General features: G+C 44.2%; 1 protein-coding gene across 3 annotated transcripts in view; it reads right to left on the reverse strand.

Annotated features, from left to right (window-relative positions):
• Nucleotides 1-20902, reverse strand: part of LOC106548560 (uncharacterized) — a 44086-nt gene that overhangs the window by 18990 nt on the left and 4194 nt on the right. For all 3 annotated transcript variants that reach the window (XM_087702068.1, XM_087702067.1, XM_087702066.1), the window contains 4 exons: nt 18860-19208; nt 14268-14384; nt 13033-13274; nt 2684-2849 (listed from right to left, as the gene is read on the reverse strand). In XM_087702068.1, the coding sequence (XP_087558194.1) occupies nt 2684-2849; nt 13033-13274; nt 14268-14384; nt 18860-19208 (874 nt within the window). The remainder of the gene's footprint in view (nt 1-2683; nt 2850-13032; nt 13275-14267; nt 14385-18859; nt 19209-20902) is intronic.

Consider the following 20902-nt stretch of genomic DNA (forward strand, 5'->3'; position numbering starts at 1 on the left):
CTTCTTGAAAGCCTCCAGTGATGAAGCTCCCACAACTTCTGAAGGCAACTTCTGTCCCATTGGTTGATTGTTCTCACTGTCAGAAAGTTCTTCCTTATTTCCAGGTTGAATCTCTCTTTGGTCAGTTTCCATCCCTTATTCCTTGTCTAGCCTTCAGGTGCCTTGGAAAATAGCTTGACCCTCCTCTTTGTGGCAGTGTTACATGTACTGCCCTCGGAGCCTCCAGAACAGCCCACATTGCTGCACTCTGTGGTATTGCTCTATAGTTCTGGAAAGGAGAATACTATCCCTTTTTGGTATGAAATAGAGTTTGAACCACCATCTGAGTTGGTTCCCCAGCACTCTAAACCATCAAGAGAGAGGGAGAGAGAGAGAGAGAGAGAGAGAGAGAGAGAGAGAGAGAGAGAGAGACAGAGAGAGAGAGAGACAGAGAGAGAGAGAGAGAGACAGAGAGAGAGAGAGAGAGAGACAGAGAGAGACAGAGAGAGACAGAGACAGAGACAGAGACAGAGACAGAGAGACAGAGAGACAGAGAGACCACCCAAAGTCATAACTAACCAAATTTGACATGTTTGCAAATGCATTTGCTAGAACTTGCAGAATTAATGCGGTGTTATGGTTTAGGGCACTAGACCAATGGTGGAGAGATCTAAATTCACCTCCATGCTCTGACATGGAACTCATGGGTTCTATGGAATCAAGACTTCTTTGTCAACTTAATAAACTGTATCTCTCAGGACTTTTGCTGTAAGGATTAAATCATATTGTATTTTTTGGACTATAAGATGCACCTAGATTTAGAGGAGGAAAACAAGAAAAAAAAATAGTTTTTTGCCTCCACGCCAGCGGTGAAATTCAGTAGCTTCTGACAGGTTCTGGAGAACCAGTAGCGGAAATTTTGAGTAGTTTGGAGAACCGGCTAATACCACCTCTGGCTGGCCCCAGAGTGGGGTGGGAACGGAGATTTTGAAGTATCCTTCCCCTGGAGTGGGAAGGGAATGGGAATTTTGCAGTATCCTTCCCCAGGAGTGGGAAGGGAATTGAGATTTTGCAGTATCCTTCCCCTGCCACGCCCACCAAGCCACACCCACATAACCAGTAGTAAAAAAAATGAATTTCACTACTGCTCCACACGTCCCATTTTCACCAAAAAAACGGGTGCACTTTTGAGTGTTTCTGGAGGGCCAGGGAGGGCAAAAACGGGATGCATGGAGGGTTCAGGAGGCAAAAACTGGGCCCATTTTAGGCAAAAACAGGGCCATTTTTGGCAAAAACGCTTTGCAGAGTATTGCAGAGTGCTTCTGTTGGCTGGGGAGGGTGAAAACGCGACACACAGAAGTCCAGGAAGCCAAAAACAGGCCTGTATTCAATCTATAAGATGCACAGACATTTCCACCACTTTTTTAGGGGGTGGGGGAGTCTGAAAAATACTGTAATTACTATAGCTGGATTGCAAAAGATGGATGACCATAGAGAGTACTAAGCAACTTTTTGTGGTTATTTAGAGTGACCTTCCTGATGTTTGCAGTCCAGACATGGAAATTCTGCTTAGAAGACTTTAGAAGGATGGAGTGGCATTTTCCAGAAACAAGGCTTCGTTAGACTTCCTGCAAAAGGACATTCTAAAGATTATCTGCACCAGTGGTGGGTTCCTACCGGTTTGGATCGATTTGGCTGAACCGGTAGTGGTTTGGTGGCCTGGGTAGCTGAAACTGGCAGTGACCCAGGCCTGCCACACCCCTGAACCGGTTTTCCTGGTGGTGCCATAGGCACCGCCATCTTGTTTTTGCTTCTGCGCAAGCACAGAACAATTTTTATTGTACCATGCATGCGCACGCAGCGTAGCGCAGCCACGAGCGAACCGGCAGTAGTGACAGCCGGAACCCATCCCTGATCTGCGCAATAGTCAGTTTTAAGATTCAGATCCTTCTTTCAATTCCCTAGGCTTGTTTGCATTTGAGAATCAGTGTGGGATAATAACAATCAGCTTTTTGCCTCCAATAATCTGGATCCACATTTTACTGACCTCAGAAGGATGGAAGTCTGAATCAACCTTGAGCCTGGTGAGATTCGAACTGCCAAATTGCAGGCAGCCAGCAGTCAGCAGAAGTAGCCTGCAGTACTGCACTCTAACCACTGCACCACCATGGCTCATAGGGCCATTTCCTTTTGAAGTCTAGTATGGAGCCGAGGTGGCGCAGTGGTTAAATGCAGCACTGCAAGCTACTTCAGCTGACTGCAGTTCTGCAGTTCAGCTGTTCAAATCTCACCGGCTCAGGTTTGACTCAGCCTTCCATCCTTCCGAGGTGGGTAAAATGAGGACCCGGATTGTTGTTGGGGGCAATATGCTGACTCTGTAAACCGCTTAGAGAGGGCTGAAAGCCCTATGAAGCGGTATATAAGTCTAACTGCTATTGCTATTGCTATTACTATTCCTTGGAAGTTGTGGGTGCTCCATCCCTGGAGGTTTTTAAGAAGAGATTGGACAGCCATTTGTCTAGAATGATATAGGATTTCCTGCCTGAGAAGGAGTTGGACAAGATCCAGGTTGTTGCAGAGCCCGATCTTCCCTTCCAACTCGGTGATTCTCTTATTCTGAATTGGGTTTGACCAAGACTGAAAGTTGAAGCAGAGGCTTCAAAATGCACACACACACACAAAGCAAATTTATTCAAATGCTTACCACCACAAAGACATGCTGATTCAGATGCTTGAAGGCCGCAGAGTTGCTGGCCAGCAGTCCACTGTGATTCCCTGCTGGCAATATCACTGCGTCCAGTTTGGGCACCTGTTCGTAGATCTCCAAACCCATGGTCCCCAGCCCTGACAGATAGATAGCACTATCATCTCTGCAGGCACAAGCAGAAAAACAAAGAGCAATACCATATGATTTACCTTCCCGGTGTAGTCACCTGTTCCCTTAACCTACGTCCTTCTGCCTTTATTGAGTTTTTTTGGGGGGGTGGTCTCTCTCTCTACAGATGAGGGCACTGATGTGCTGTGTCTCACACCCAAACCTGTCATGCCCAGGTGCAGAGGGTTCTCTGGTTAGAAAGGTGAACATAAAACATGGGCAAACCCTACTCCCTACTAACATTGATGATGTTACCTAGTTTGGTCATGAAACATCTGCCAGCGCCTGACAGCCCACAACATGTGCATTTTGTGGTATGCTCTATTTATTCATTTGTTTTTATTTATTGTATTTATTATATTTTCACCCCAGCTTTATTACTTCATAAATAACTCGGCAGTGAACATACCTAATACACCTTCCTCCTTCTATTTTCTCCACAACAATTCTGTGAGGGAGGTTGAACTGAGGGAGTTTTTACGCCTAAAGTGAGACTAGAACTCTCAGTCTCCTACTTTCCAGGCCAGCACATTTACCACATCAAACTGGCGCTTTGATGTCTTTGATTTTTAGATGAAAAACCCTCATGAAGAAACATATCTCAAAGGAAGGTTGACAGTGACTTCAAGCACACGGAATATATCAGATAACTGATTAAGATATACAAAGGTTCTTTTAATGTAAAGCAATTGCTGTGAAATGAGCATTAATGGGTTTGTGGTGTCAAGTCTTGCCTTAAGCAACATTTGCTAATAAGTATGGTGAGAAATTGTTTACAGGCAGCTTTTATAGCAGGACTAAGAGCACCAAGTCTTAGCAAGGTAAAATCAGAGGTGGGATTCACTTACCTTCCCAACCAGTTCACAAAATGTGAGTGTGTGCACCCCACGTTATCATTTTTCTTGCCGCAGTTGTTAAGTGAATCACCATGTTTCCTAATTTAGCAACACGGCTGTGCAGAGAATCTGGCCTCCCCATTGATTTTGCTGGTCGGAAGGTCACAAAAGGGGATCACGCAACCCCAGGACACTGCAACCATCATAAGTACGAGTCAGTTGCCAAGCGGCTGAATTTTGATCACGTGACTATGGGGATGCTGCAATGGTCGTAAGTGTGACAAACGGTCATAACTCATTTTTTCAGTGCCGCTGCAACTTTGAACGGTCACTAAATGAATTGTTGTAAGTCAAGGATTACCTGTATTTCCCCAAACTGGTACCACAAACCTTTGTGAGTCAAATTCCTATTTTTCTTTCCTCACCTTTAATCTGAGATTGCTCCAAATCCAACATGAATCTGAGCTTTTGCCTTCAATCAGTTTTGGGTTTCTTGTATTCAGGTTGCCTGTCCATCATCTTCTTTTTCTCTCTTTTTCACTTTTCTTATCAGTTACTTTACTGCAGTGGAAGAATATTCGCTACCTCTGATCTGGTCATCATAACAACCAAGAAATCCTTCCTTCCTTCCTTTCTTCCTTCCTTTCTTTCTTTCTTTCTTTCTTTCTTTCTTTTTGTATCAGAATGTCAGTTATGTGAGGTTCAGATTAATGGAGGTTTTTTTTCCTTCTAAGGAAAAAAAGAACAGAGAGAGAGAGAGAGAGAGAGAGAGAGAGAGAGAGAGAGAGAGAGCTGATAGAGCTACACACACACAGAGAGAGAGAAAGATAAAGATAGAGATACAGAGAATACATTTCTTGTATTCAGGTTGCCTGTCCATCATCTTCTTTTTCTCTCTTTTTCACTTTTCTTATCAGTTACTTTACTGCAGTGGAAGAATATTCGCTACCTCTGATCTGGTCATCATAACAACCAAGAAATCTTTTCTTTTCTTTCTTTTTGTATCAGAATATCAGTTATCTGACATTCAGGTTAATACACACACACACACACACACACACACACACACACACACACACACACACACAGAGCTGGATGAAAAAGTCCTGCACGGTTTGTGACATTTTTGGGATAGGCCATTGATTTTATGATATTTTATGCTAATTGCTATGCAAATATTGTTATATTTAAATAAATACTGGTGGTTTTTAAGTGAAAAGCATAAGCTGTTTGCAATTTGGTGCTGTTTGGATGGGGATTGTGAATTTTCTTGCATGCTTACAACACATGCTTACAATGACTATGAAAACAGATTAACTGATGCACACCCAGTGGCATACATGTTGCAATTACTAAGGCCAATGTTAGTTTTTTGTTAACATTTTTATTGTTTGTGGCCCTGAAAAGGACCATTTAGGTAAACAAACTTGGTTACTAATATGAAATTGGCAAGCCCTTATTGCTTATCACCAGGCGGCATCGCTTTGGCATAGACTGTATAAGCCTTTGCATGTGATCTTTGGTGACAATGTGGTGCAAGGCTGCAAGAATGTATTCAATCAGCTCTTGCTTGGTCTTCGGATGCTTCTTGCTTATTTCGTAACCAATCTTGGCCCACAAGTTCTCAATTGGGTTCAAATCTGGGCTCTGAGCTGGCCAATCCAGGAGTCGAACACCATGCTTCTTCATCCACTGCTGGATGAACTTGGCTCGATGACAAGGAGAGTTGTCATCCTGGAAGTAAAAGTCTTTCCTACAAATTGCTGAACTGAAAGAAGCATGGTCTTTTCCAGGACTTCAACATACTGCTTGGAATTCATGATTCCCTGCACAATTTGTATCCGACCAATACCAGAAGCAGCGATACAGCCCCAGTTCATCACATGCAATGGATGCTTCACAGAGAGTGTCAGGCCTGCAGTTATATCCCTTTTAGGATCTTTGGCCTGCCACACTCTCTTATTTCATTATGCTGTTTCATTAGTGTAGTAGTTGGGAGGGGGAATAGAAAGGAGTAGAATTGTGGAATGTGTTGTTGTCATTCTTTTCTAGAAGCCCAAGGTCATCTTTTGTCTCCGCACCTTTGCACCTGACCGGAAGCAGCTGGGTGGAGATGCCAGCATGGAAGAAGATTGGACCATGTGATGGATTTGTGGGTGTGGGGACAAGATCATGAACTTTTAACTGGGTGGGAATCTGATGTAACTTCCAGAATTGAAATTTTTCACAGATGTGCTAAGATGTCTGATTTATTAAATTGGAACTTTAAGGATCATTTTGCCTTGGACTCTGATTTAATTCTACGTGATACTTGGAACGCTGACAGAGAGATTCAGTCAGTATGGCCTAAATTCTTCAGCTGGAAATCTTCTGATATACTTATTGCACTGATTCCAAGTCAAGTAGAAATTTCTCTCGTCACTGAAGATGACCTTGGGCCTCTGTTTGTTGGTCCACTTGGCATACTTTTTGGCTCATGCATGTTGACGAGAGTGGTGAGCATCTGTGAGCAAAGGTTTATTTCGAGCCCTGCAGCCTTTGAGCCCTCTGGCAAGCAGTCTGCGATGCACTGTGCTTGTGCACACTTTTACATCACATATTTTACCCCAAATTCTTGTAATCTGAGGTGAGGCGAGCTTCCTGTCAGCCATCGAAATGTGTTGCAGAGCCCGATCTTGCCGTTTTGTCGACTTTCTTGGTCTTCCAGAGCAGAGTCTGTCATCAACTGAACCAGTTATTTGGTATTTTTCAACCATTCTGCTCACTGTGGTGCGATGGCATTTCACTCTCTTGGCTATTTCTGTACAGGAGTAGCCCTCTCCATAAAGCACAATGATGCGAGGCCACTGCTCAGTACTGGTGAAAGCAAAGGCCTTCATCCTTGCCCGCAGCCAGAGCTAAATTAAATTTCTCAATGCTTGTCATGCCTATTTATAGTCAGAGAGTATAACAACATTGATTGGCTCATAGATTTAGCCGCTGTGCATTTTGATTGGTCAGCCAAAGCTCGCTGCTGATTGGTTACTTTCGAATCTAACATTCTCGAAAATTCAAGTTGTGTTTGTTTTAGCACATAAACTCATTCAAAACTTTAAAAAGATTTTGGTTATATTAATAAAACTTATGCGTCTCAATCCAACTACAGAAATTTTCATCAAAGTACTAATTTTGTGTGGTTTCTATGACTGAAAATTTGATTAAACATGTAAATACAGCTTAAAACTGAAAGCGTGCAGGACTTTTTCAGACAGCTGTATGTATGTGTGTGTGTGTGTGTGTATGTATGTATGTATACACACAGTTATGTGTGTATGTGTATGTATATATATATATATATATATGTGTGTGTGTGTTTTATTTGTGCTGATAAATAAAATAAATAAATAAATAAATAAAATAATTATTTATTTATCAGCACAAATAAAACACAAATATAACAAAGGCAACAGTAAAAATATTGGGTTTCTGTCGTGATGGACTCTTGTGACGAGCCGATTGACAGATGATGAAAGCAGTTAGCTTCCTCCCATAATTGGGGCTTACCAGGGGTTGTGACTCACAACCCCTGGTAAGCCCCAATTATGGGAGGAACTTGTGACACTAAATATATATATATGTGTATGTGCATGTGCATGTGCATGTGCATGTCTATGTGTATATGTATATGTATATGTATATGTATGTGTGAGTATACACACACACATACATACACACACATGTATACATACACACACACACACATATTCAATACTGTACAAAAGTTTTATGCAGGTATGAAAAAATGCTGTAAACAAAGAATGCTTTCAGACATATAAATAATGATTGTTTATTTTTGTCAATTGTCAAAATGCAAAGTGAGCGAACAAAAGAAAAATCGAAATCAAATCAATATTTGGTGTGATCACTCTTTGCCTTCAAACCAGCATCAATTTCATAGGTACACTTGCACAAAATCAGGGATTTTGCAGGATTATTGTCAGGTGTATGATCAACCAATTATACCAAACAGGTGCTAATGATCGTCAATGTCACACATAGGTTGAAACCCAGTTATGAACTGAAACAGAAACAGCTGTGTAGGAGGCTTAAAACTGGGTGAGGAACAGCCAAACTCTGCTACCAAGGTGAGGTTGTGAAAGACAGTTTCATGTCATGGCAAGATTGAGCACAGCAACAAGACACAAGGTAGTTATACTGCATCAACAAGGTCTCTGCCAGACAAAGATTTCAAAGCAGACTTTCTTTCAACTGCATGAAACCATGGCTCACCTTTGGACAGGGGGAAAGAGGAGTGGGCTTTCTGCCCACATAAAAGATGTGAGTTACATTTCTACTCTTCACTCTTCACCCGCAGAGAGGAAAAACTGACATTTAGCAACAAGTTTAATGTTTTAGCCTCCCAACCTCACACAGTTTAAGGCTCCAGTTGGGGTTGTGGAGCTGCTGTACAAAAGCCCCTTTGTTTGAAGGCATAAAAAGGAGGAAATTGCTTGCTTTCGTGACACTGTGAATGGAAAAAGCAACACAACCCATCAGCAGCTCTTAAACTGTTGAGATAATTTGGAACGAGAGTTTTTTTCTGATGTTCATTGTACCCTTATGTACACCAATAATTGCCTGGATCTTGGTTAGATCGATTTGATGGAACAAATGAAACAAAGGCTGCTCTATACAAGATTCCCCTCAATTCATCAGGGATGGGGAGCAAGGGCCCTTTTATGACTTGTGGACTTCAACTCCCAGAATTCCTGAGCCAGACAGCTCAGGAATTCTGGGAGCTGAAGTCCACAAGTCATAAAAGGGCCTTCAAAAGTTTCCCCACCTCACCCTCAGTTCAATACACTAAAGCAGGAGAAATTTTGTTTTAGAAATAGTCCGTTCCATGTTGCAGCTCTGATCCCCTTAGCCTGACTTTAAGCTTTCTTCCTGTTATTTATTCATAATCTCTTAACTTTAAAACAACAACAACAACAACAACAACAGGTTAAGATCGAAGTCTTCAGAGATGGAGGTTAAAGTTTCAGATTTTTGGCTCCACCGAGTGGAAAGAATTATGGAGCTGAGCTTGATGTGCAAAATGGGCTAAACTTGTTTCCTATGAATTGCTGGTCACCTTTTATGCCAAGGTACTTTGAACCATCTTTCTGGAATGAAAAAAATGTTAGAAAATAGCACTTGTTTCTCTTGCTTGCAGCCTGGAAAGCAGCAAAAGGGAGGGGGGAAAGGGAGGGAGGAGGGAGGGAAAAAGAAAGGAGATAGAAGAGCAAAAGCAGTTGCAAAAGAAAACGCTACTCTCTGCTATGCCAATGCCATGCTTAAGGTTTGTGTTGGCCTTATGCCCATAGAAGCAATTGGCCAACATTAGAAAAGCAAACAAACTCTTTTTTGAAAGAGAGGAAAATGTTAAACTTTGGATCCATCTGCATGAAATTTGCAAGTTCACTTAATCTTTTAACTTTTATCACACTGTTTTTCTGTGATGCTCCTGAAATTGGTAGGGTGTGGAACCTCTGATGCAGAATTGTCTTAGCCTAATCAAATGAAACAATTAAAATGAGTTTCAATGCATTGTTAAAATGATTGATACACTTGTAAGGGAAGGATAAGGGCGCCCTTCAACTTACTGTATGCCCACCATTGAGCCTCGAATCTCCGACTCAGATGGATCCAAAGTTTAACATTTTCCCCTCTTTCAAAAAAAAAAAAAAGGTTTGCTTTTCAAATGTTGGCCAATTGCTTCTATGGGCATAAGGCCAACGCAAACCTTAAGCATGGCATTGGCATAGCAGAGAGTAGAGTCTTCTTTTGCAGCTGCTTTTGTTCTTCCATCTCCTTTCTTTTTCCCTCCCTTCTCTCTCCTCCCTCCCTCCCTCCCTCTCTCTCTCTCTCTCTGTGTATGTGTGTGCTTGTATTTTAGTCTAGGATCCAATTTTTAAGATGACATATATAGAATCTATATTTTAGGGTGTCGGTCTGTGTCTCTCTCTCTCTCTTTCTCTCTCTGTATCTCTATCTTTATCCTTCTCTCTGTGTGTGTGTGTGTGTGTGTGTGTAGCTCTATCATCTCTCTCTCTCTCTCTCTCTCTCTCTCTCTCTCTCTCTGTTCTTTTTTTCCTTAGAAGGAAAAAAAACCTCCATTAATCTGAACCTCACATAACTGATGTTCTGATACAGAAAGAAAGAAAGAAAGAAAGAAAGAAAGAAAGAAAGAAAGAAAGAAAGAAAGAAAGAAAGGATTTCTTGGTTGTTATGATGACCAGATCAGAGGTAGTGAATATTCTTCCACTGTAGTAAAGTAACTGATAAGAAAAGTGAAAAAGAGAGAAAAAGAAGATGATGGACAGGCAACCTGAATACAAGAAAGCCAAAACTGATTGAAGGCAAACGCTCAGATTCATGTTGAATTTGGAGCAATCTCAGATTAAAGATGAGGAAAGAAAAATAGGAATTTGACTCACAAAGGTTTGTGGTACCAGTTTGGGGAAATACAGGTAGTCCTTGACTTACAACAGTTCATTTAGTGAGTATTCAAAGTTACAGCGGCATAGAAAAAATGAGTTATGACCGTTTGTCATACTTACGACCATTGCAGCATCCCCATAGTCACGTGATCAAAATTCAGACGCGTGGCAACTGACTCGTACTTGTGACCGGTTGCAGTGTCCTGGGGTTGCGTGATCCCCTTTTGTGACCTTCCGACCAGCAAAATCAATGGGGAGGCCAGATTCTCTGCACAGCCGTGTTGCTAAATTAAGAAACGCAGTGATTCGCTTTACAACTGCAGCAAAAAAAAAATGGTAACAAGGGGCAAAACTCACTTAAGAGACGTCTCCTTTAGTGTTGGAATACATTGTCAGAATGTATTTTGTACAACAACTTTACATACGGCAAAAAGACACAGAGCCGTGATGGCAAACCTATGGCACGCATGCCAGAGGTGGCATGCAGCACCCTCTCTGATGGCATGCGAGCTCTGACGTGTATGCATGCGTGCCTCCCACTGGACAGCTGGCGTTTGGGTCTCTGCTACACATGCGTGGGAGGTGGTGTGCACAAGTGGCTTTGCGCATGCATGTGTAGGGGACAGGATGCATGCGAGGGACATGTATGCAACTGCAGAGCACATGTGGCACATTTGGGGGGGGACACACAGTGGGGTTGCATGCACATGCACAGGAGGTGGGGTGCATGCGTGATGGTGAGGTGCGTGCAGCGGGGTCACACTCATATGCGTGAGGAACCAGGGAACCAGAGGTGGGTTACTCCTGGTTCGACCCAGTTCGACTGAACTGGTAGTGATAATCTGGCCTGAGTCGCAGAACCGGCAGAAACTCAGGCTGGCCATGCCCCGAACCTGTTACCTGGTCTCCTTTGGCATTGCTGGCATCTTGTTTATTATCTTTTAATGGTCTTCGTGCAGGCACACAACCATTTTCAGCCAACTGCGCATGCACAAGCAACGCAGGACCAGCGCGTGCAAACTAGTGAACCAGTACCAGTTCATGTAGGAACCCAATCCTGCCCCTGAGGGGCATGTAAGGAAGGCATGCATTGAGGGCTCACATCTCCATGCAGGTGCCTGCATGACAGGATGCATATTGCTGTGAAGTTCCCAGAAGATGACCTAATTAATTTACGAGCCTCTAGACAAAGTTGACAATTGCATTTTGGGGGTTTGGGCAGGCAGGTGAGCTTTGGGCACTCGGTCCGGAAAAAGTTAGTCATCACTGACATAGAGCATACCACAAAGTGCACATGTTGTGGCCTATTGGCCACTGGCCCCTCCACCAGCCGAATCAGATGAGGAGGAGAAATGGGTGTCAGGGCCAGCATCAAGGCACCCTGAGATCTCCAAGGAGGAAGAGGGAATGGAGCTGGAGAGAGAGAGTGACAGAGGTCCTGGGCCATCTGTCAGCCCTCAGATGGAGAGTCAACAGCCTCCAGGTCTGGAGGTGGCTAATGAGGAAGAGGAGGAACAGCTGGGTCCAGTGCCTGACACTGGATGCACAGAAGGCAGAGGAGAGAAGAGCAGTGGAAATCTATGGGCTGGTCCTTGGGACGGAAGAGCCACCCCTGCTACCAAAGCCCCACCCTAGCTCTGGGGATAAAAGGCAGGGGGTGAAGATGAATAGATGTGGCAGACAACTATTCGTCTCCCTGCCGGATGGACTTATCAGCCTGTGTTGAGAGAGAAACTTTTTGCCGGGACTCCTGGCGCTCCTAATAAGGGAATCATTGCTTCAACTACAGAGGGTTTGCCGTGTTTGGGGAGTTGGGTCAGACAGCACATAAACACTGCCATCTACTGGTTGGCTGTAGTTGTTGTATAACAGATAAAGAATAACATTTATAAAATAATGTTATATAAAATTCTGTATAGAAAGTGTCCTGTTTCCTGTCTGCAGTTAAGCAGAAAGGTCCATGCGGTCTGTACATTGTGCTCGTTCTGTAGGGCTATATATAGAATTTCTTAACATTTAGCAACAGAAATGTTGGATTCAATTGTGGTCGTAAGTCAAGGACTACTGTAGCTTCTCTGGGGTGTCTCTCTGGACGGTATTTTGAATTTTCCAATCTAGCCCACAAACAGCCTGCTATTCATGATGGTCTCCTATACAAGTCCCGATCCGTTCTGAGCCATGTTTAGCTTCTGAGCCCAAAGTCAGCTAGATGCTACCACCTGCAGGTAAGAATGAAAACTGCTACCCGGGCTCTTGTGTTGTGCTAATTTCAAGTGTGGGTTTTGCGAACAACATCTACAGCAGGGGTGTGAAACTCAAGGCCCGTGGGCCAGCCCTGGCCCATGAGGTACTTAGATCTGGCCCATGGGGCCGCTCTGGAAACAGTGAAGGACCAGCCCGCAGTGCCTCTGCTAGCAAAAATGGAGCTCAGGGAGGCCGCGTGCAGCCCGAACTCCATATTTGCTGGCAGAGGGCTGCAGGAAGCCATCATGGCTGAAAATGGAGCCTCGATGAGTGATGTATATCTGGCCATGCCCACCCTGACCACACATCCCCTGCCCCCCTCCTTCAGTGGTGGGTTCCTACCAGTTCAGACTGGTTCGGCCACACTGATAGTGGTTTGGCGGCCTGGGTCACTGGAATTGGCAGCGACCCAAGCCTACCACGCCCCCAAACAGGTTTTCCAGGCGGTGCCATCTTGTTTTTCAGTTCCGCGCATACGCAGAGCAATTTTTATTGTACTGCATGCATGGCACACCCCGAAGTGAAGCGGCAGTAGTGGCTGCTGGAAACCCCTCTCCACCCTCCCCCCCCCCCGAGGTCAAACACAATCCTTGTGCAGCCTTCAATGAAATCAGGTTTCTACAAGATAACAACTTACTCTTCGAGGTACAAGTAGTTGTTTTCTTGGGCCAGTCTCCTGGCATGCAGATGAGAGTCTCTTATAGTAGAACCATAGGAAATGACCATGGCACCGTACTCGCGACACATCTTCACTCTGGTCGGCGGGGTGCAAGTAGACATGATGACAAAGACAGGAATGTGCAGCTCCGTGGCGTGATACGCGACAGCCATGGAGAAGTTGCAATCTGAGGCCACGATCACACCATTTCTTTGCTGGTCCTGGAGAACGTGAACCCACAAAATTTAGGAGACCGGTTAGAAGCTGGATACACGCTTCGCCAACCTAACGTGTTAAAGCAATTCTTTGGGATCAGCAAACTAAGGCAGCCCACAAGCATAGTTTAAAAGCTGTGGTGGCACAGTGGTTAGAATGCAGAATTACAAGCTGGCTCTGCCCACTGCCAGGAGTTCGATCCTGACTGGCTCAAGCTTGACTCAGCTTTCCATCCTTCTGAGGTTGGTAAAATAGCAGTAATAGCAGTAGACTTATATACCGCTTCATAGGCCTTTCAGGCCTCTCTAAGCGGTTTACAGAGAGTCAGCATATTGCCCCCAACAATCTGGGTCCTCATTTTACCCACCTCGGAAGGATGGAAGGCTGAGTCAACCCTGAGCCGGTGAGATTTGAACCGCTGACCTGCTGATCTAGCAGTAGCCTGCAGTGTTGCATTTAACCACTGCGCCACCTTGTAAAATGAAGACTCAGATAATTGGGGGCGATATGCTGACTCTGTAAACCACTTAGAGATGGCTGTAAAGCATTGTGTAGTGATGTGTTAGCCTGGGTTTTATTGTTTTCTGGGTTTCAGGTCTTCCAAGAGGAATGGTGGCTTGGTAGCTTTCAGCTCCCTCTCATAGGAACCACTGGGATTTTGTTCCATGTAACAGGTAAATGAATACAACGCTAATTGATATTTCATCCAGTGCAAAGGCTTGATAGAACATGTGAGGTGAAAAACACGAGCCAGTGGCTAATTGTCAGTTGGTTTATGGAAAACCAGATTCATATTCCAATTCAACCGCAACACTTATTATGGCCATTTTTCTGGGAGAAAATTTCCCCCTTGGGAAATGTTGTAAAAAGATAATTAGGGAAGTTGGAAGCCTGTTATCTTTCAGGTTAGCTCAGCTCACTTCTCACAGTTCTTTCAAAATTTAAGAAACCATTCATTCACTCTGGTGCTTGCGTTTCACTTTCCTGATTTTTCCTACCTCTCTTAAAGACATCAAAAGATAAAGGACGCCTCGCTCCTTCGCAGTCCCGGTATACTGAAGAAGTTCTTTCTTTAGATATATTTCCATTCCGTATTGCTTTGAAAGCCTAGAATACTGAAAACAATGGGACATTATTGAGTAACTTTATTTACTCTTGCAAACATACAGATGACACAGAGAGTCCTTGAGTTACAACAGTTCATTTCATGACCGTTCAAAGTTACAGTGGCACTGACAAAAGGGACTTATGACCGTTTTTCACCCTTACGACCATTGCAGCATCGCCATGATCATGTAAACAACATTCAGATGCTTGGCAATGGACTCACATTTATGACGGTTGCAGTGTCCTGGGTGATATGATCCCCTGTTGCGACCTTTTCTTGGCAAGCAAAGTCAGTGGGGAAGCCAGATTCACTTAACAACCGTGTTACTAACTTAACAACTGCAATTAAAACACCGGTGACAAGAAAGGTCATAAACTGGAGCAAAACTCACTTAACACCTCTCTTGCATAGGAACAGAAATGTAGGGCTCAATTGTGGTCATAAGTCAAGGACTACCTGTATAAAACATATATGACACAGTAAAGCAAATTGCATGAAGGTGTGGTTACTTGTACAATTCATGGTTCTCTGGCATTAGCATGGATTTGTCTTGCTTTTAATGGAATACTGTGTGCATTATTTCTGAACTGAAGAAGCTTCTTTGGTGAAAAGTGAAACCTCTTCAAAAGAAAAACCAGAAAGTCCAGTTGCCTCTTGAAAAAAGCATCTTTGGGACAACCATGACCTAGATGACTGGGAAACTCCATAGTCATTATTTCGGAACTTATTATTTTGGAGCTTATTTCCCATTAAGCTTCTTTCTAATTTTATTTACCTTAATACCGCGCGAGTGATCGTGGGCGCACCACGGTTCGCCCACATAACACCGATCCTCCGTGAGCTGCACTGGCTACCTGTTGGTCTCCGGGTGCACTTCAAGGTCCTACTCACCACCTATAAAGCGCTCCATGGTAGTGGATCTGGCTATTTGAGAGACCGCCTTCTGCCAATTACCTCCCTGCGTCCCATCAGATCGCATAGAGTTGGCCTCCTCCGTATTCCATCCACCAGTCAGTGCCGACTGGCGACTACTCGGAGGAGAGCCTTCTCTGTTGCGGCTCCGACACTATGGAACAATCTCCCCGTGGAGATTCGTACCCTCACCACCGTCCAGGCCTTCCGCACAGCCCTCAAGAACTGGCTAACCCGTCAGGCCTGGGGATAATCTTATTTCGCCCCTCCCGAATGCTGAGTGAATGTTGAGTTTTATTGTCTAATTTACTTTGTGCACATTTCTTTTTTTCGTATTGTCCTACACTCCCCTTCCTTTTTGATTGTAAGCCGCCCTGAGTCCCCTCAGGGAAAAGGGCAGCCTATAAATAAATAAATCTTTAAAATCTTTAAATCTTAATTGGTTGCCGGAAGTGCACAACAACTTTCAAAGAAATATGAAAATGAAAGACTAGCCACTTTAATGTCTGCCTTGATCCGCAAAATAAAATTGAAGTCATTCCACTTAACTGTGCAAAATGCGAAATCTTTGAGGGCCATCATCCCATTCCCATGTGATTTGTCATTGAAATGTTTGTCATTGAAATTTGTCATTGAAATGTTCCCTCGACTGATCACCAGGTGGCAATTTTTATTTGCATTGAGCAATCTCACCAATGCTAACAAAGCAAGACCAACATATATATATGTATATATATGTATATGTATATATATGTATATGTATATGTATATGTATATGTATATGTATATGTATATGTATATGTATATGTATATGTATATGTATATGTATATGTATATGTATATGTATATGTATATGATGTATATGATGTATATGATGTATATGATGTATATGATGTATATGATGTATATGATGTATATGATGTATATGCATATGCATATGCATATGTTGGAAAGGAAAAAGACCCGAATACAACAAGACCAGCATACCTACACCCGTCCTAACACCCCCTTTGGGGTGTGTGTTCTGTTAAGATACAGCCTGTTGTGCCTTAAAATGGCTTCTACTGTACTGCCTTAAAATGGCTTCTACTGTACAGCACAGTGGAGTTGCCATGGTAATGGCTTCACAGTACTCCACAAGGGGGCTCCCTCTGGTAAGGGGGAAAATCCAACATTAGAAGTTACGTTTGGTCTGGATATTTGTGAATGTCTAAAACAGGATTGGGATAAACAAATACCAGGGCAATACTGAGTTAACAGCTAGTGGGTGATTTAAAAATAGATCTGTGCATCTGCTGTGGACAGATGTTCTTTGGTAAGCGATTGATGTCATGTTGTTGGTAGAATTATTTCTTTGGATGATAAGGGGATAGTTTTCTCTTATCTTGGTTTGGTTGCTTCCTGTGAGATTAGAATTGTTGATAGCGCTCTAATGGGAACGGTCATTAGGAAGGCTCAGCTCTTCATTTGTGATTGTTGAAATGAGATTGGGTTTGGGTTATTACCGTATTTTTCAGAGTATAAGATGCTCCGGAGTATAAGAGGCACCTTAGTTTTTGGGGAGGAAAATAAGAAAAAAAAATTCTGTCTCTGCCTATGAGCATCCATCAGTATTCATCTGGCCAGCGTCCGTAGCAAACAGCCTGGTCAGCTTCAGCACATTTGCCTGATTCAGCACAAGCAGATGATTGGCAGGTGGGTCGGCCTGCCAGAATACCCCCCAACCAGCTGTTCCCAGCTGTGATCTTTAGCAACAGGTTTGTTGGTTGTGAGCAGGCCTGCTAGCACTCATTTCACTCGCATGTGTCTCATTGGGACTCAAACGCACCATCAAGAATGCAGCTGAACTTGGCAGGGCACTCCGTTCTGACAAGACAGGAGCAGTTCCGAGCTGCCATTTTGGCCTCTGCGCATTGCATTTTAAGCATCCAAAAGCTCCGTTTCAGACCCGTTCAAGGCTGCGGGGATCGCCAAAATGTCAGGGTTCCAAATAGCATCCAAAAGTAAATCAGAATCCAAGGCAAAGTATTGCTCAAAGTTCCAATTTATTAAGAGAGCCACGTTGGCACATCTGGGAAAACCCGAATCTGAAAGCTTCTCGGTTTTCCCCACCCAGTTGAAAGTTCAAGATATTGCCCCCACCTCACCCACAAGTCCATCACATGGTCCAATCTTCCATTGTCATACTGGCAGTTCCATCCATCCAGTTCTGGTCAGGTACAGAAGTGCAAAGGCAAAGGATGACCTTGGCTTTCTAGAAAGAATTTTGTTATGGCTACATAGCATCTAATTCCTACAATCCCCCCTCCCATTTTCCCCCAATAGAAAATAGTAGAATAATAGAAAGTGTGGCAGGCCAAAGATCCAGGCTTGACACAAAGCACATCATCGCCGATCACCACCCAAAAACGTGATGCTCAGAGGCCAAAAACGCAAGGCGGAGGAGGGGTTGCAATCCCTGCCGCGTGGAACAGGTCTAAAACACAATGCGCGGAGGCCAAAGGGTGTGGACAGGGCTACATTTGGCTTATAAGATGCACCCAATTTTTCACTGTCTTTTAGGGGGGGGAAGTGCATCTTATACGCCAAAAAATACAGGTAAGTTGATATGGCAATGGCTGGTGTTTATCAAGGTGCTGGTTGATTTAACTGTGTGGTGGGGAAAATATCATGCATTGAACTGATTACAATAAAGTTGGGTCTAAAGTCAGGTAGCATGTAAGAATAGACATCACGACTTAGCTGAGTGCCATGCTTCTAGGAATTGTTTTGCATTTCTCCATTTGGCCTGTTGTAAGATTTTTTTGTTATTTCTCAGACGAGTTTGAGATTACCTGCATGGCAGGAAATGAATGGACTGAATGTTGTGTCTTTTGACAACTTCTGGCTCTAAAAATGTTCTGTCAATCCTCTGCCTGACTATCTACGGAGATTCTCAGTCATTCAGGTCATGAGTTGTCCCAAAGCTGCTTTTTCCAAGAGGCAACGGGACCTTCTGGTTTTGCTTTGAAGATGTTTCGTTCAGCGGTGGGATTCACTTATCTTCCCTACCAGTTCTCAAATGTGAGCGCACGCGCATGTTGGGGCAGGTGGCAGAGCCTCCCGCAGGCGCCACTACCGGTTCACCCGAACCAGAGAGAAATTGTGGGTGCTCCATCACTGAAGGCTTTTAAGGAGAGGTTGGACAGCCATTTGTGCTGAGGTGGCGCAGTGGGTAGAGTGCAGTACTGCAGGCCACTTCAGCTGACTGCTAGATCAGCAGTTCAGCGGTTCAAATCTCACTGGCTCAGGGTTGATTCAGCCTTCCATCCTTCCAAGGTGGGTAAAATGAGGACCCAGATTGTGGGGGCGATATGCTGACTCTGTAAACTGCTTAGAGAGAGCTGAAAGCCCTATGAAGGGTATATAAGTCTAACTGCTAATGCTAATGTCTGGCCAGGGTGTCCTGCTTGAGCAGGGGGTTGGACTAGAAGACCTCCATGGTCCCTTTCAACTCTGTTATTCTGTAATTCGGATTTCTAAAAGGGTTCGGGGACCACATTGGCGTTGAAAAACAAGCAAGAACAATACCGTGCAGGGGGTCTTGAGGACTCCATGCTGGATCTTGAGTGCTGCAGCACTGATCTCTTGAAGTTTTTTGCAGGTAGTGTAAACCGGTTTGCTAATGGCCACCTCTGGACAGGTGGCAGAATCGTTCAGTTTTTCCTCCTCTTGGCTAATTATCTTCATTTCCCATGTCTTCACTCCCCCGTTTAATTCCTCTTCCTCCCCAAAATCCTTCAGCCTCTCCGGGTGGATGGACAGAGAGGGCGCCGTGTGCCTTTGCTCAGCCCGGCTGTTTCTTCTTTGCCGATCCTTATGCAAATGTAATTCAGAGCTGGTAGATGCTGCTAGCTTTTTGGCTTTACTTTCGCCGCTCCTAAGGAAAGAGGGAAGGAAATGGGTTATGGATGATTCACCGAGTTGAAAACCCAACTATGGGACTTACGAGAACATTATCTACTCAGGGCCTAGATCAGTGATGGCTAACCTTTTCCGGACTGAGTACCCAAAGCCTGAACCCCGAAAATGCAATGCATGCATCCCCCCACATGTGCCCCACCCCCATGCATGCACCCCCACACACACATGCACCTCACTCTGCATGCATGTGTGCACGCCCCCCCCCCCCAACATCAGTGGTGGGATTCAAAAAATGTTACTACTCATTCTGTGGGGTGGCTTGATGGGTGTGGCATGGCTTGGTGGGCATGGCAGGGGAAGGATATTGTAAAATCCCCATTTCCTCCCGATCCGCTGGGACTCAGGAGGCAGAGAATAGATGGGGTTGGAGCCAGTCAGAGGTGGTATTTACCAGTTCTCCGAACTACTCAAAATTTCTACTGCTGGTTTTCCAGAAATGGTCAGAACCTACTGAATACAATCTCTGCTCCACATGCACCCCACACATGTACACGCAACACACCATGCACATGCACAGCAGGGACCCAACAACTAGCCGGCCAGTGGAGGTGCATGGAGGTGCATGCATGCACAGTGGAGCTAACCTGGGGTGATGGCTCATGTCCCCACAGTGGAGGCGCATGCATGCGCAGCAGAGCTAACCTGGGGTGATGGCTCATGTCCCCACAGAGAGGGCGCTGTGTGCCACCTGTGCTACATGTGCCATAGGTTCACCATCACAGGCCTAGATTCTCACTCATGTTCTTCACCCATTCATTCATCCCAATGCACACATATACATTGTGGAAGTGAATCAGTTTGTTGGTTGGAAGTTGTGAGTATTCTGTGAGAAAATTATACAAGCTGTAAGTAAATGAATGAATTACACGCAGCAAGGTAAAAATGTTTGATGAGACCTCTGCCAAGAAGGTCATTTTAGATTAAATTTAACAGATTAACAGAGTTGGAAGGGGACCTTGTAGGTCTTCTAGTCCAACCCCCCACCCAAGCAGGAGACCCTACACCATTCCTGACAGATGGCAGTCCAGTCTCTTCTTGAAAGCTTCCAGTGATGAAGCTCCCACCACTACTGATTGTTGATCTAGTTTTCATTTTGGATGGTTGATCTAGTTCTCAAGTAGCGGATTCATGTCTTCAGTGCTTCAGGAGCTTCATGGTCTGAAGTTCTCCTTGAAGTTTATAGGTTCATTTTAGAGACCAGAAAGATTACAGCTAAGGTAAGGTTGTTAACTTTTTTTTTACTTTTTCTGCTCAGTTCCTTTGACCCGTGTTTGAAGTGGATGGGGGTGGGAAGCTTGCAAAAAAAAGCAAAGTTTTGAGGACCATATCTCTGCAACTTCTGGTCTTGATGGGAATGGGAAGCTGTGGTGGATCCTTTAGGGTTAAGAACACTTCCATATGAAGACCTAAGGATGTTGTAATGTTACAGTCACACAATCTTGCGTTATCCTCATTGTTACTGAGGGTGGGGAACGTGCCATCCTGAAAAGCACCGGTCCCTTATATCTGAAGGTTCATGGTGGGCTTCTTTACTTCACCAGTTTTAGAATTCCAGTGTGGTGGCATTGAGCGCGAGACCTCAAAAATCTTCCAGTGTGGAATTCTCAAATTCAGACTAAATCATTTGTATGATGCAGCGTCACCCACTTT

Source organism: Thamnophis sirtalis, unplaced genomic scaffold, assembly GCF_051295495.1.
Source record: "Thamnophis sirtalis isolate CommonGarterSnake01/CBP01778 unplaced genomic scaffold, rThaSir2_p1.2 scaffold_15, whole genome shotgun sequence".
NCBI classification, from domain to species: Eukaryota; Metazoa; Chordata; class Lepidosauria; order Squamata; family Natricidae; genus Thamnophis; species Thamnophis sirtalis.